At 41.9% G+C, this 15,679-nt stretch overlaps 2 protein-coding genes and 1 long non-coding RNA gene across 3 annotated transcripts; all 3 read right to left on the minus strand.

Moving 5' to 3' along the window:
• Positions 1-46: 46 nt before the first annotated feature.
• Positions 47-9,481, minus strand: LOC116601446. Its single transcript, XM_048728267.1, has 6 exons — positions 7,810-9,481; positions 5,463-5,637; positions 4,720-4,968; positions 4,088-4,297; positions 3,153-3,640; positions 47-2,556 (listed from the first exon to the last, which is right to left on the minus strand). Exons 1-6 carry the CDS (start codon positions 9,325-9,327, stop codon positions 1,531-1,533), a joined length of 3,666 nt encoding a protein of 1,221 aa, XP_048584224.1. The 5' UTR covers positions 9,328-9,481; the 3' UTR covers positions 47-1,530.
• Positions 9,482-11,551: 2,070 nt separating this feature from the next.
• LOC5517812 (myotrophin) lies at positions 11,552-11,959 on the minus strand. The gene has a single exon (XM_001637765.3). It carries the CDS (start codon positions 11,957-11,959, stop codon positions 11,552-11,554), a length of 408 nt encoding a protein of 135 aa, XP_001637815.3.
• A 703-nt stretch (positions 11,960-12,662) lies between these two features.
• On the minus strand, positions 12,663-13,981 carry LOC116601465. The gene is made up of 2 exons (XR_007308223.1): positions 13,684-13,981; positions 12,663-12,911 (listed from the first exon to the last, which is right to left on the minus strand). It is a non-coding gene; the product is annotated as an uncharacterized LOC116601465 (long non-coding RNA).
• Positions 13,982-15,679: the final 1,698 nt, after the last annotated feature.

Genomic DNA, 15,679 nt, shown 5'->3' on the forward strand with positions numbered 1-15,679 from the left:
TAAAGGACATAATTCTACCCTAAGTAAATGAACAAAGGACAGTATATTAGCAATGCAAATAGGTTTACTTCTCCTTTAGAATTTGTATGAACATGCAATTATCGATCCTTTCTTCATTCTCCGATATTTTTCTTGACTAATGATACTATACTATACCCTTTATAAGGGCTTAACAACAACTTTTCTTTTAACAAAAACTTATCCAAGCTCCTGCTGCCAGCCCAGCAGCTTTATTTTCCATTTTCAAAAAAAAAAATAATAATAATAATCTAGTGACCAATTACACTAGCAAATCCTAAAGCTTTCTTACAAAACTCAGAGTCAAACAATTGGCCATAAAGCACGAATAATTTTTGTTGTTAAAAGTTGTTTTTATAGTAATTACCATCGTTGTCAAATTTTGTTTAAAAAAGGGCGTGATAGTTATGTACTACAGTACTTACAAGCTTATAAGAACCTAGGTTTTTCCAGGTAAGCCTACACCGGTTCTTATTTAAAGGGTGCTATTTTGAATTTTAGGCTAGTTAGGATCTTAAAGTTCTTAGTTTTAAAGAAAAAATAATATGCTTATGGCTGGTAGAGGTACGGTATCTAGATTGATGAAATGTCAATACTGGTCTGGCCTTCGTACAATATATTGTCAATATATTTTATAGAATACATGTTTTAGTTTACTGCTCGAGAATCATAACTTTAAACATTGCTGGGAGATCTTAAATGTAAATTTAAAAAAAATAAAAACAAGTTTCAAATTTTAGGAGAAATAGATTTTTATTTACCGGGGGTCTAAATTGGTATTTTTAGGCTAACCAGTATTTCTAGGTTATAATAAGCGGGTAAGTACTGAATCACCCGTGAATATATAGTGTTATAGTTTATAGTTCATTAGCAAGAATATTGGAGCAAATCTTCCGTGGAAGAACAGATAATACTCACATACATCACGATTAAAAAATTATCTACATATTTACGTCACATATCGCATACCAATCAAGTCATACTAATTATTTATTACATTTGTTTTTATAAAAGCCATATCGCGAGATTAAAAGCAAGGATAAAAATACAATTCTTAAATAAAAAGAAAAGCGACAAGCCATAACCGCATTAAATAATTCCCTATAATAGTATTGCATTATACATAATATTTTTTATGAAAATAAAAACATAATAGCGAGAGGTACCCAAAGCTATACACAAAAACCCTTTCTAAACCTAATTCTAACACTAACCCTAGACAAAAAACTTTTTTTAGGTCATTCCTCTAAATTGCATTGCACTCAGTTTTGTACAAGAACGCGCTATTTTTTTAGATTTTGCACTAAACCGATCTGGGTACCCTATTTTTTATTTCAAAATGTTGTTCATATCGTAGTCTAGACGAGCTATAGAACTCTCTAACAACTGTTGAACATAACATTTTTCATTCATCGTCGAACAAGCAGCTTTCCACTCATATCAAAACATATCGTTTTCTCATTCATCGTCAAAGCCAGCAGCTTTCCACTCATAGAAGTACATATCGTTTTCTCATTCATCGTCAAAGCCAAACGAGGAAGGTGTCTTGGTTGTGTAATCGGGCGACGTCTCCGCAGCCTCGTTCTCACGCCTCAACCTCGCCCTTCTCTTAATACACACGCGCCTGATGTTTATCGCCAGGATCGCAAAGAAGTACACCATCGGGATCCACATAAGGAAGATACACACGTAATCAGCGGCCGAATACTCGGGCGACACAAGCGAGGTAAACGCACTGTCACTCGACGCCGAAAACGACCCAAGCAGCGCGATGAACGTGAGATCCGCAAGGATAAGTGAGTCGAGCAGGTTGATCCAGGTGTTTTGGTACACCTGTGAATGGGGGATCGTGGTGCCGTAAGGCCGGATATTCGCCAGAAGGGTCAATAACAGGAGACAGATGGCAGCCATCAGACTATGCCGCATGGCTCCGTCAAACCCGAAAGTGTAAATGCATAGAAGAGCAATACGCGCGAGGTAGTACACACCCGAGAACCACTGATAATCGGTTTTGTAGCCGCCTTGGAAGATATCCAGAAACGGCTTTAGTCTCCATCGCCCGGCGAAGCCCGGCTTAAGGTAAGAAAGTGGTTGCATGAAGACTAGCACGAACGGGAAAGGAAGAACGATAACGACCCCAACTAGAATGGCGACAATGCCGAGCACGAGGTGAGGGCCTCGAAAGTACGGCACTTCTCCGCTCTTGAAGAGGACTAATTCCCCGTGGAATGAAGCAAAGTGCAGCAACTCTAAGGATACGGAGGTAAACGTGGTGTAGGAGACGAGGAAAAGCGTAGCGAAGGCACGGAGGGCGGATCGCTTGGAGAATACACAGAAGCGTCGCCGGGAGAGAACGATGACCACACCACACAGGAAAAGGATGTAGGTCGGGAGGACGTAGGTAAAGGCCAGCTTCTCCATGTCTGTCATTCCGTGCCACATGCACGCGCCGAACCCCACCTGGGCGTTGGCTAGACCCATCAGGACAGTCAGGACGGGGTCTGCCTCAAAGCCGTCACGGACAAGCAACGACACAACCTGGTGGCATGATGATGATGATCAGACGATACAGATATCTATGTATTTTAAACTGAGGTTTTTATCGCCTTCATGTCCAGAAAAATATGCTGGGGATAACAACCAAGAGAGCGCTAGAAAAAAACACATTTAGGCGTGTTCGGCATTGTCTAGTTTACATTAATCACAATAAGCTTAGATTTTTCCAACATTCTACAGTGCGACGCACGCTAGCCTGGACGGTTTGCGAAGTAGACCAATTTTAAATCGAATGTGAATGCCAGAAACATAGCTACTATAGCAACTCAGCCGCCATTTTTTCGTTCTAGCAAAGTCCCAAAAGTGAAAAAGTATTCATTTTCATGAGATATTTTAAACTACATTTGGTAAATATGATTTTTATGAGATACTTTAAACTGCATTTGGTAAATAACGTATTAAACTTTGTATAGGTGGCTACGATAGCGCGCGTCGCATTTTCCTGAACTGCGCTACTACCAAAAGCTGCCTTATTTCCGATGAAGTACCTAAACTAACGAATACTACAAATCACCATACAATCTCGAAAAGTACCGAGGGGTATATCAACACAACTGTATGCTCGAATTTTTTTTTACCTGATAGAAGAACAGGCAACCAGTATAATGACCCGTTGAGATGTCCACATTCAGAATCAGGACGCCAACCACAACGAACGTCCCAAGAACCAGGAAGAGGATCAGGTATCCTACCCACGTGTTATCTTGCGGACACACCTTACACTGGTCACTCCCCAGGACCACACTATACCCCCTCTGGCACTCGCCACACAGGGTACCCGTCCTGTGGCCCGCACACTGGCGGGCGGGGTCCTTGAGGAAGAGGTACTCATGGGGTGCGCATGCGCCGTTAGAGGTGCAGGAGAAGTCGCAGTACATGGGCGGGCAAGGGTAGGTCACAAATAGGGACACGTCACCACCTACCATGCCGGCCCAGAGGCCTTTGCGGATGAAGACATCACGGTCGCCTTGGCAACGCGTGATGCCTCGGGAGTACGAGGAATTGCTGTAGGGTGATGTCGGAGACTTCATGCAGAGGCAGGTGTCGTCTGAGCTCATGTAGTATCCTAGAGGCCAAAGGAAAAAGGTAGAAGAACGTAAATGCGAATTTGTAGAAGTGTTTTTGGCATGTAGCGCTTATATCGCTTGCGACAGCCATATACTCATTAGTAAATAGAAATTTAACAAAACTAATTTGAAAAAATAAATTCTATATATAAAACTCTACGTTAAATTTCACTTGAAAAATGATATTGCACTCTCGTCACTACGCGACTCGTGCGACTCGTGCTCGTTTTCTGCATGAAGTATACGGTGGAATTTACTCCTCGATAATGTCAGTCTAAAGTCTAGCATGAACCGCTACATATTATCGAAACTCTCGGGATATCAATTTCTCTGTGATAGAATTAACAGACCCGAAATTCGACCAGGAGAAAGAGATAAATAAGATATACACAGCCGAAATAAGTGGAAAGGATACAGCCCTTCTTAAAAACGACCACTCTGTTTACCTGGCCTGCAGTCTTGCAGGGAAATATTGCGAATGACCCCCTTGATGGTCCGACCGGTGACGGTCTGCATGATAAGGGAGAAGGGTTCTTTACTCTTGCCCTTCAGCTGGAAGGAGTAGATTCTATCCTTTGCAGGGAAGTATGGCCCGGTGCTCACGTCAACGGCTGCATTTGACTCGTTGGTGTTGTTTATACTAACAAATACAATTCCTATGAAACGAAAAAAAAACGATATACAAGTTTAAAGAACAATTATGAAAGTCAAGCTATGAGATACCATAAAAAATAGTTATCTACAGTATAAAGTTTGGAAAGCACACTTTTCTTTGTTATAGATTTGTGTGGTTTTACTTTGAACGCAAATAAATATGCAACAAGAGTTTCTTGGGGATTGTACTTCTCGGAAAAGGAGCCAAGGAAACTCTGTTGTACATAAAAATAAAGAGTTAAAAATAAATGTTGGGGGTGCAGTCATCTTAATTAACCCACTTTTGTCAGTCAAGGGCCGGGTGCAAACACCAGGTGCAACTCCCTAGCGACACGCCTGCACATGTCTTATGTTACCTGAAAGCTAATTATGTTACCCGAAAGCTTAGAATTATTACAATTTTTGAAAAGAAATAAGCCTTCACCTGGTAGTAACTGCTGTCTTTCATCTCTCAGTTCCACACTAGGGTTTAAGACATCGCTAGGTGATACATTGGCCCAGTCATTCTTATCAAAGGAAACATCTACTGGATCGGTAGTGATCTCATACCCTGGCAGAGGTGACACATTCTCATAGACAAAGTTAGTCCAGTTGAAGATCTGTATGCTTTTGAAGCCAAATACCTCCATGTACCATTCACAGTACTTGAGTGTTGAAGCATAGATAGAGTGCCCTGAAAAACAGTATCATAAACAATATTTTTTTATAATAAAATAATCAATACTAATCTATATCACCTTGCCCATTAGGCTTGCCCCAGCCCTGCAGGAGAGGGGGCTTTTTTCTCTCAGAAAAACACAAAAAAACATAGACAATTGTAGACTCGTTTTGATTGGTGGCATAGAAAACAGTTTGTCAAGGCAAAGCTCAAAGAGAAATCAAGGGATAGGTGTGACTTTTTTTTAAATAGCGCATTGGGCAGGGCCGTAGTATGGGTGTGCCATAAGGATGGGCTGGAGGGAGGAGGGGGACGCTTGTGTCCTCAGTATTTAAAAAAAATAATATATAAGGAAATGACCATAAGGGTGTGGCTGTGTCCGAATAGTTTTTTTTTTTGTTGGCATATAACAACAACACCTGCTACTGTACGGCCCTGTTAGTTAACAATTATGCAGTAATATACAGTTATGGTGCTTATGGTGGCATTCAATTTCTGCACTGACTAACCTGCAACTGTAGCATTGTTGTAGGAGAAGTTAAAGTGTGTCTTCCATTGCTCAGGTGATATGAGTGAGTCTGCAGTGCTCTTTCCAGTGTATGTGATAAAGCAGTTCTTGGATGCTACTCTGTTAGGTGTGCCAGGATACTCAGCATAGATTGCAGCTCCTCGGATTGCCCGGTTCTATAGCAATACAATGCAATAATTCTTTAATCTCGACTGAGTAGTTCCCAGTCTCCCAAGCTCAGAAAGCTCATGATTCATACCCTTGACAAAACTATAAACACCTATTTCAAATAAGGTTGCACTCGGAGAATTCTTTTTCTTGTTCTTATGAACACTCACATAGCTTTCAGATACAAGGATTCGGCCGTTTATGCACTACCCATGAACCACTGCAGGTTACAACACATGGGTTCTTGAGTGAGCCAACGCGGGTAACAACACATGGGTTCTTGAGTGAGCCAACGTGGGTAACAACACATGGGTTCTTGAGTGAGCCAACACGGGTAACAACACATGGGTTCTTGAGTGAGCCAACGTGGGTAACAACACATGGGTTCTTGAGTGAGCCAACACGGGTAACAACACATGGGTTCTTGAGTGAGTCAACACGGGTAACAACACATGGGTTCTTGAGTGAGCCAACACGGGTAACAACACATGGGTTCTTGAGTGAGCCAACGCGGGTAACAACACATGGGTTCTTGAGTGAGCCAACACGGGTAACAACACATGGGTTCTTGAGTGAGCCAACACGGTTAACAACACATGGGTTCTTGAGTGAGCCAACACGGGTAACAACACATGGGTTCTTGAGTGAGCCAACACGGGTAACAACACATGGGTTCTTGAGTGAGCCAACACGGGTAACAACACATGGGTTCTTGAGTGAGCCAACACGGGTAACAACACATGGGTTCTTGAGTGAGCCAACGCGGGTAACAACACATGGGTTCTTGAGTGAGCCAACACGGGTAACAACACATGGGTTCTTGAGTGAGCCAACACGGGTAACAACACATGGGTTCTTGAGTGAGCCAACACGGGTAACAACACATGGGTTCTTGAGTGAGCCAACACGGGTAACAACACATGGGTTCTTGAGTGAGCCAACGCGGGTAACAACACATGGGTTCTTGAGTGAGCCAACACGGGTAACAACACATGGGTTCTTGAGTGAGCCAACACGGGTAACAACACATGGGTTTTGAGGGCAACCTTATTTAAAATAGGTGTATACATCATCGTAAAATCGTTTCTCCAAACGGCAGTTCTTGAGTGAGCCAACACGGGTAACAACACATGGGTTCTTGAGTGAGCCAACGTGGGTAACAACCATGGGTTCTTGAGTGAGCCAACACGGGTAACAACACATGGGTTCTTGAGTGAGCCAACACGGGTAACAACACATGGGTTTTGAGGGCAACCTTATTTAAAATAGGTGTATACATCATCGTAAAATCGTTTCTCCAAACGGCAAAAAGGTTACAACACATGGGTTCTTGAGTGAGCCAACACGGGTAACAACACATGGGTTCTTGAGTGAGCCAACGTGGGTAACAACACATGGGTTCTTGAGTGAGCCAACACGGGTAACAACACATGGGTTCTTGAGTGAGCCAACGCGGGTAACAACACATGGGTTCTTGAGTGAGCCAACACGGGTAACAACGCATGGGTTCTTGAGTGAGCCAACACGGGTAACAACACATGGGTTTTGAGGGCAACCTTATTTAAAATAGGTGTATACATCATCGTAAAATCGTTTCTCCAAACGGCAAAAAGGTTACAACACATGGGTTCTTGAGTGAGCCAACACGGGTAACAACACATGGGTTCTTGAGTGAGCCAACGTGGGTAACAACACATGGGTTTTGAGGGCAACCATATTTGAAATAGGTGCATACATCATGGTAAAATCGTTTCTCCAAACGACAAAATGCAAAATACCCTGCCATTGTAATTTAAGCTCATAACCCCACCCTCCCACCTCCCCCCATATTCATCACCATATCTCCACAGTCCATTTTCTGGGGCCTCTCATCTAAGAATACAACATGAGCGAATAAGAATCAAGAAAAAAATAGAAAATTAGATTACTATGGAACACCACCCTGCCCAAGGATCAAAAATGTATCAATGTATTTGTTCATGGAAATTACACATTTACAAGGTGTTGCTCTAAAACTCCATTTACATGGGCTTTAAAGCAACTTCGTGAAAAGTCTGCATGTGCTTGGTTAGATGAGGATCCCAAAATCATGAATAGCATTCAAAATAAACTTTCCAGAGCATAGAATACTTGAAATGGCAAACATTTTCCTGAATCAGGGTGTTATAATCCACTCTTACCTTAGAAAATAGGAAGTTAGTGCCAGGATAGATGACAATCCAGGACTGTCCCATGATAGAAATCCCACCGCCATCATGACCATTATTCCCGATAAACTCCATTTCACCATTCACATTCATGGATGCATCAGTCAGTAATACTGCGGTGCCAGAATTTGACAAAAACTGATTGCGACCCAGGAAATGTAATGGCATAGCATTTGTGCAAACTGCCCCTTGGCCCTCAACCACAGAATATGAAAAGTCTGAGGTCCTATTGGAGTCAAGGAGATAGTCAACAATCTTGTTTTGCGAGAAGTAAGAGTTTGTCAGTTTGGGGATAACGATTCCACCAGCAGCTAATATTTTCCATGATGCTAAACCAATGGCTGCTCCATTTGAAGCTGTATTCTTAGTCCATTTGCTGTCAACAAAGTTAATTTCACTACTTGCACGGCCATCACTTGTTGCCATTTCCTCAGTGGAATACACAGAACATGCACCACCCCAAATTGCAGAATTCTCATTAAAGTTGCATTTCACAAAAGTTCCGTTGTTATAAGGTTGCATCCCAGAAAAGACTTGAATAAGACCATAGCGCAACCCACCACCTGCCCACTTAGCACTGTTTCGATCAAAGATGGCTTCTCTGATCATCACCATATTATGATTGCAGGAATCGACAAGTTCTGCAAAGAAACCCCCACCCCACTGTGCAAAGTTATTAGTGAAGTTACAACCAGTGATCAGAAAGTGGTTATAACTAGCATTACCCCTTATGTATATAGAGAGACCCCCGCCTCTACCTAATGACATATGGTCCCTCCCCTGAGGAGGCAAAAAGTCTGTGTTTTTTTGTCCTGGGAGTTTAGGTGGCCCTGGTGCAAAATTGTCACTAAATAAACAATTTTCAATTGTATAGTTGTTGTGATGCATGTAATTCTCATGCTCTGCATTGTCATCATCATTGCAGGAGTCACCATAATAAGCACCACAGTAGGTAAACTGAACGTAGACTCCACCACCCCCTCCTACACTCCTCTGTCCTCCCCTCTTGGGAAGTGAATTGTTAGGGCTTCTATTATGCAAGAAATGAGAATCAATGAACTGAACCTCGCCACCAACGTCGTACAAGTTCACTCCAATCGCGGTATTATTAGACACGCTTACGCTCTTGATCGAAAGATCCCGGCAGTAGATAAATTGGAAGGCTGCCTTGACTGTTACGTTATAAAGTGACGTACTAACATGGCTCGCCCCACAGTTCGATACAGTGAATCCACTAAATGAAATGCCTCGACTTCGAGAGAAATAAAAGCCAAAATCGGGTTTGCATCGTATATGGACGTCTGTCTTAACTCCTGACGAACCATAGATCGTTACGTTTTCGAGGTAAGCAAGTGCAAGGTTGCGATCAAGAAGATAATCTCCAGGTTGCAAAATAACACGTGTGTTGTTAGCGATTCCTTGCAGAACTTGTCCGATATTGCAACTCTCCGGACGGCAAATAACGGTCGTGGAACCTGACAAAGGAACCATGCATACTAAAATGACGATTATAGCAAATTTCATTGGAAGACGAAAGCTTTTCGAACGCATTCTAGTGTGGATGATTAGAGGTGTCGAATATTTGTGATCTCTAAACTTCCTGTTCTGTTCTGGTTTGCCTAGATCCAGGCGTTCTTACCGGGTTTCCTGTGCTAGGATATGAACCGTGAGACAGCGTGGGGTCTGTAACGAGCATGTGACCTCACGTGATTTTTATTTGTCTTTTTGTTTGTTTGTTAATTTGTTTGTTTGTTTAATACAAGAATCCCTATATGCGAGGTAGTCTCCTACGCAGGCATCTCTATGTGTTGGAAAATCCAATAAATGTGGACTTTAAAAGCACACTAGCATACACACATTGGCATCAGTCGGGCCGAGACGGGACGCCAGCACAGTCTATCACCCGTGCAGTTCGGCAACCATGGACAGCTGTTTCGTCCTTATTAGGACTCGTCAGCATGGCATAGCCGGTTTGCCTCAGTTAAACTTCATCGGCAAAAAACTGCAGGGCGACTTCGACTCGAACGAAGTGCTTTAAACCACAGCTTAGATCCATGTGGGATCTAGAGCTGCGACCGGGCTAGCGTGATGCCATTTGTGCGGATCACGCATGCGACCTTTGCTAGTCTAAAACTCCGTCGGATAGCCAAACTATCCTTGCGAGTATGTATACATAAATGTGGACTTTAAAAGCACACTAGCATACACACACTGGCACCAGTCGGGCCAAGACGGGACGCTAGCACAGTCTATTAACTGTGCAGTTCGGCAACCATGGGCAGCTGTTTCGTCCTTATTAGGACTCGTCAGCATGGCATAGCCTGTTTGTCTCAGTTAAACTTCAGCGGCAAAAATTGGAAAATCCAAGAACGAAAGCGAATAGAAAATCTAGACGGGGAGCCCTGTGGTGAGCACACGTGACAAATCGGAAGTGACGGGAGAAAGTAGAAAGAGCGTTATTTTTTATATGAATCGGAGAAAAGCAAACTTTTTCTAGAAACGAATTGTTTTAACTCCCTCAGACAGGCAATATAATAGAGTCCAAGTTCAGGCTACAAAAAGAACTTATATTTTCATCTAGACATCCCAACAGTATGATGAATTTTAATAATCTACATAAACCATTGACATGGCTTTTCAAAGCACCTGTTTTCACAGACCGCCGCATAAGGCTGCACCAGTCCGAGTGCGTGAATTTCGCTCCGTTTTAAGCGAAGCTTGAAACATTTCATAGTAGAACAACGGGTAAAAACATAGATTCGATAAGGGTCATATGTAGCAGTAAAACGAGCTGTTTCAATTAAACCAAACCATACCAGAGCCGTAGCATAAGGGCGGGGTAATAGGGACTGACTTTCTACTTGTACTTTGTACGTACACTATAATTATCTAGACACTTCAACAGATAAACGCAGTATAAAATATCCTACTTCGTTTTTCTATTTTCTTTAATTTCAATTACTTTCTATTTAAAGTATGAAACCATCATAAATGACACTGTGTTATAGAGCGTTCCATAGTTCATAGCACCACTACCCTATGCTATATACACATCAAATACTGTCTCTCAGTACTGCAAGTTTCTCAAGGCTTCTGACTCACGATTGCAAGTTTGTCAAGTAAGGCTTCTAACTCAGTACTGCAAGTTTCTCAAGGCTTCTGACTCACGATTGCAAGTTTGTCAAGTAAGGCTTCTAACTCAGTACTGCAAGTTTCTCAAGGCTTCTGACTCACGATTGCAAGTTTGTCAAGTAAGGCTTCTAACTCAGTACTGCAAGTTTCTCAAGGCTTCTGACTCACGATTGCAAGTTTGTCAAGTAAGGCTTCTAACTCAGTACTGCAAGTTTCTCAAGGCTTCTGACTCACGATTGCAAGTTTGTCAAGTAAGGCTTCTAACTCAGTACTGCAATTTTCTCAAGGCTTCTGACTCACGATTGCAAGTTTGTCAAGTAAGGCTTCTAACTCAGTACTGCAAGTTTCTCAAGGCTTCTGACTCACGATTGAAATTAGCCGGAAATGATTTCAAGTTTAGGTCCAATCTTGCCGTGTTTGAAATTTTCGGCTAACAGCAACACAGCAACCTCTCACGGTTTTGCTTCGTTGTCTCACTATTTGATTTTCTCTGGTTGCCGTATGGCGTGCTCGTTGTTTTCTCTGGTAGCCTCAAGTGGTTGTTTTTTCTCATAGCCTTACGTGCTTTCATCCTCTGTTAGTCTTACGTACTTGATTTTCTCTGTACTAACTTTGCGAGAAGAGGCTTTGTTCCTGGACTCGTCACTTTCCATCCATTCTTGATATTATTGATGCACGCACCGCTACGAATCAAATAAGTAGCGCAGTCAAACTCCCCTTCCAGGACCGCCAGATCCAGCGGTGTAAGTCCATTGATGTCTGTGACATTCACATCTGCGCCTTTTTTTATCAAATACTTCAGACAAGTTGCGCTACCAGCCGAAGCAGCGCGATGTAGCATGTAGTACCCATCCATGCACGGTTCATTTATATCAAAATCAACTGTCTTGAGCATCAAACTAAACGACTCCACGTCGTTATTCATAAGTGCTCTTCCCATCAGAAATTCTTCATCAGCAGAAACCTTAGACTCCTTTCTGTACGGCGCCATTGGAGATTTCTTTGCGCAGCTAGTTTGCGTGCTTGCGTTAGAGCGTTCAACTGTTTTGTGGCGGATGCTAGTGCGGTTTATATACCAACGCGGTGTGTGGTGAATCGTGATATCGTGCACGACTTGATGGTCACCAAGCAATCTAATATGTGATGACTTATAGAATCAGCGCCATGTCACAGACTCTACGCCGCTCAGGAAGACCACTACGTCCTCTATAATAAATAGCATAAATACACACGGGGAATATGTACGCGCGATTGGGAACGTTTCGCTTCTTTCTTTAAGTAAGAGCTTCTAACAAAAAGGGCTCTAGATAAGGCATGGTTATTCCATGCATGGAGCAACATGTGATGAAAGCTCCGCAAATGCTCACCAGGTGCGCATTTCATCTCAATTCACGTGTTATTGCGCCATAGGACTCGTGAATAACCCGGCCCCACGCAAATATGTTAGAAGAAAACTAAGCTAACAGATGTAAGATCGTTAAAAGGCAGCACGACTCACTCGCCGTTGACTTCCTGTGGTTTCAGTCGTTATATGTGGTTCCCAGGGAGATATTTCACCTTTTGGGAACAAAACCGCCTTAAAATATCACAACGTTCTGTAAAAAATAACGCAATGTTGTTCTTTCATTTCCTATTTGCTAGATTGTTGGGAAGTACAATAAGCTTGATAAGAAAAAAGAAAACAAGATTAGTCCTTTATTTTGCCTCCTTTTTAATACGTTTGATATGTCTGTCAGACCGTAATGCAGTATAAAGATTGTAACTCTGCAAAGTCTGAATGTCAGTTCACCGGAGGGCCTAGACATTTTGACTTTATTTCGTTATTACACATTGAAGTGATGGATTGTTTCCCTCAACGCTCAGCCAAGCCAAAAATGCTTGAATTTCTAGTGCTAACTTGCGGTAACTTGTCAACGGGCACTTTGTCTTGAATACAGGCATTTCTACAAAGATTGCAATGTCATTCAATACTAGTGACGTAAAGTTTTATGGACTCAAGTGATGAAAGAAAGATAAACACAGTTAGACTCTGCGATAACGGAAGCGACTCAAGTGGTCTCTTTCTCTTTGTTTACATTAGGGTGTACATAGTATTGTGCACAGTTGTCCGTGTAGGCCCCTGAATGGTCACCCGAATTTCGATGTGCTCGCAGTTTTCGGCTAATGCTCGCACGCTAGCGCAATTTTTTGCGCCGTGCTCACATGCTCGCGCATTTTTTTCCGCCATGCTCGCATGCTCTCGCAATTTTTTTCGCCTAAAAATGCTCAGTCTCACATAAAAAAGGGGTGCTCGCAAGCTCGCAAGTGCTCGGAAAAGACCATTCGGGGGCCCTTACTGTCAGCTGAGATCCTTCTATATAAAGGCCGGTTTAAACTTGCGATTTTTTTCGCTGCTGTCGTGGCGATGTTACACGCGCGCTTCTACTCCAATGTATGCGTGATGCAGCTCGGTGATTTTTGTCGCAGAGATATCGCACCGAAACCGGTACGGTATCGCGCTGCGACAATACTCACCGCGACAGATGCGAAAAGGATTGCATCGGAAATCGCAAGAGTAATCCGGCCTTACCGCTGACAATCTGGCTTTATCTCATTTACTCTTCCCGGGAGTGGACACGTATTCGTCGGCTGGTGAAAAGCATAAAGTGTACGAGTGTTTTTAAAATGCAGGAATCCGTAACACTTTCTGTTGAGACAAGTAATTACTGTACTTACCATTGCAACTCCTCAGCAAGGTGTTTTAAAGCATTCCTTCAGGCGAAAGTTCTACAACAGGCCATAAGGCCAAGAAAGCGCTTAATTGAATCACCAAGCCGTGAGACATTCATTGTTGATAGAAAAAACAGGGTTGCAATATGTAGACAGTGGAAGTTGATTTGAACTTTGCAGTAAAGGCCAAGCAACATGACAATTTGACACCCTCGAAAAATAGAAAACTCAACGCATTTTTATCACAGAGAAACCTTGTTAAAACAGTGAAAAGCAAACGATTTCTTGTATGAAAAACGTCAGATTGAAATTACACCCAGCAGAGTTTCAGTTCGTAAATTGGTAGAATGTTTATCTTTGATCTAAATCCGCTTATCCTAATTGCACATGAACTTATCGTTTGAAGTAACGGTTGGCATGCCTGTGTAATATTTGTTTAACTAGTTTGTTTGTTTACACGTGTAGACCATTATAAGAAAATTTGCCAGTGCAAACGGCGAATGGTAGATGGGGCCCTAGGAAATGGTGAATGGCACTCTCCAGACCGAGAAGTGTTTATTATTGAGGAACTAATCTATTTACCACAAAAAGGTCACAAATGAGCTCAGCGATGCCAATTGATCCATATTCCCTACATTCGGTGTTTTTTATAATTATTTCTAATTAATTTCCTGTGAACGCAAAATAATGAGTTTGCGTCAAAAGGGCTATAGTGTTGTCTCAAGGTTATTTAATGTTTTGGCAGCTAACGCAAGTCACGTTGCGTAATAATTTGTGATTTTCTCTGTGGGGATTTCCCCTGCCTTAAAATTGGTCAAATATAGTAGTTACTGTCTCAAAAGACACAAAATTAGGTTAACAACATTTTTATTACCATTGATAATGCTACCACCGCTAGTAAATCAATTTTCTATGCTCCATAACAAAAATCAACAGTGAATGTGGTTGTCGTAATGAGTACGGCTTATACTCTTCCATCGATTTATGAAATATTTATACGAACTTGGATTGGAAAATAATATTTGCTTATGTTTTATGAGAATGTGATATTGAGTCAGGCAAATGTCCACGACTTGAAGCGCGATTCAATCGGCCAGTGTCAGCTCAGACGAAACGTCGCAGCTTGTGTAGAAAAATACACAATCCAAACTTTTCTCTTCAAGGAATTCGTTTTTTAAATTCTTGACGCCACGACTATCATCATGTAGGATTAAGCCAAGATCTCTTGAGAGGTTTTCAACGACCTCCTTAGAATGTAGTGTTCGCTTTGACATCGAGATAGGGTCAGCCAATTGATCATTGCAAGAACTTGATTATTTTAGAGCAATGGTAATGCAGTATATAACCTATTTCAAATAAGGTTCCACTCGGAGAATCCATGTGCTTCTTGGGTATCAAATAAATAAGCAAATAAGCGTAAATAAAAACAAATCCAGGCTTAGCATTGTTTGCTGTGAACATTCGCAGGGGCTTTCGCATAAACCCGCAGTGCTCCATGGGTAGTGTATAAATGGACGAATCCTTGCCAAGGATTCGTTTATTTATACGCTACCCATGGAGCACTGAGGGTTACGACACACGGATTTTTAGTGCAACCGTTATTCGAAATAGGTGTATCACAAATGATGAAATCTATTTATTTTTTTATTTATTACTACTCTCAACCGAACTCTAGCTCAGCTGTGTTTGCTGATGTTTCGTGCATATATTTTAATAGTTTTTATATAGGAAAGTCCGAGACAATAGCATGAAATTAGGCAGAACATGCAGTGAGCAGGTCTTTTGTGATGCGAAGTATTCAAACAACTGGTGATTACACAAGCAAACAAGCATTTATTTGTGTGGCTCACAGCTTCCGAGACTGAGATCTTGATAAGTGTTAACGAAAGCTAAGGCAACAAAGAGGCAATAGGAGAAGAAACATTTACAAAGTATAAGATCCCTGTTTTCATTTTTTTAATTGAGGCAATAATGTCCTACGTTTTTTACTTCGTAGAAACGT

Source organism: Nematostella vectensis, chromosome 5 (assembly GCF_932526225.1).
Source record: "Nematostella vectensis chromosome 5, jaNemVect1.1, whole genome shotgun sequence".
NCBI classification, from domain to species: Eukaryota; Metazoa; Cnidaria; class Anthozoa; order Actiniaria; family Edwardsiidae; genus Nematostella; species Nematostella vectensis.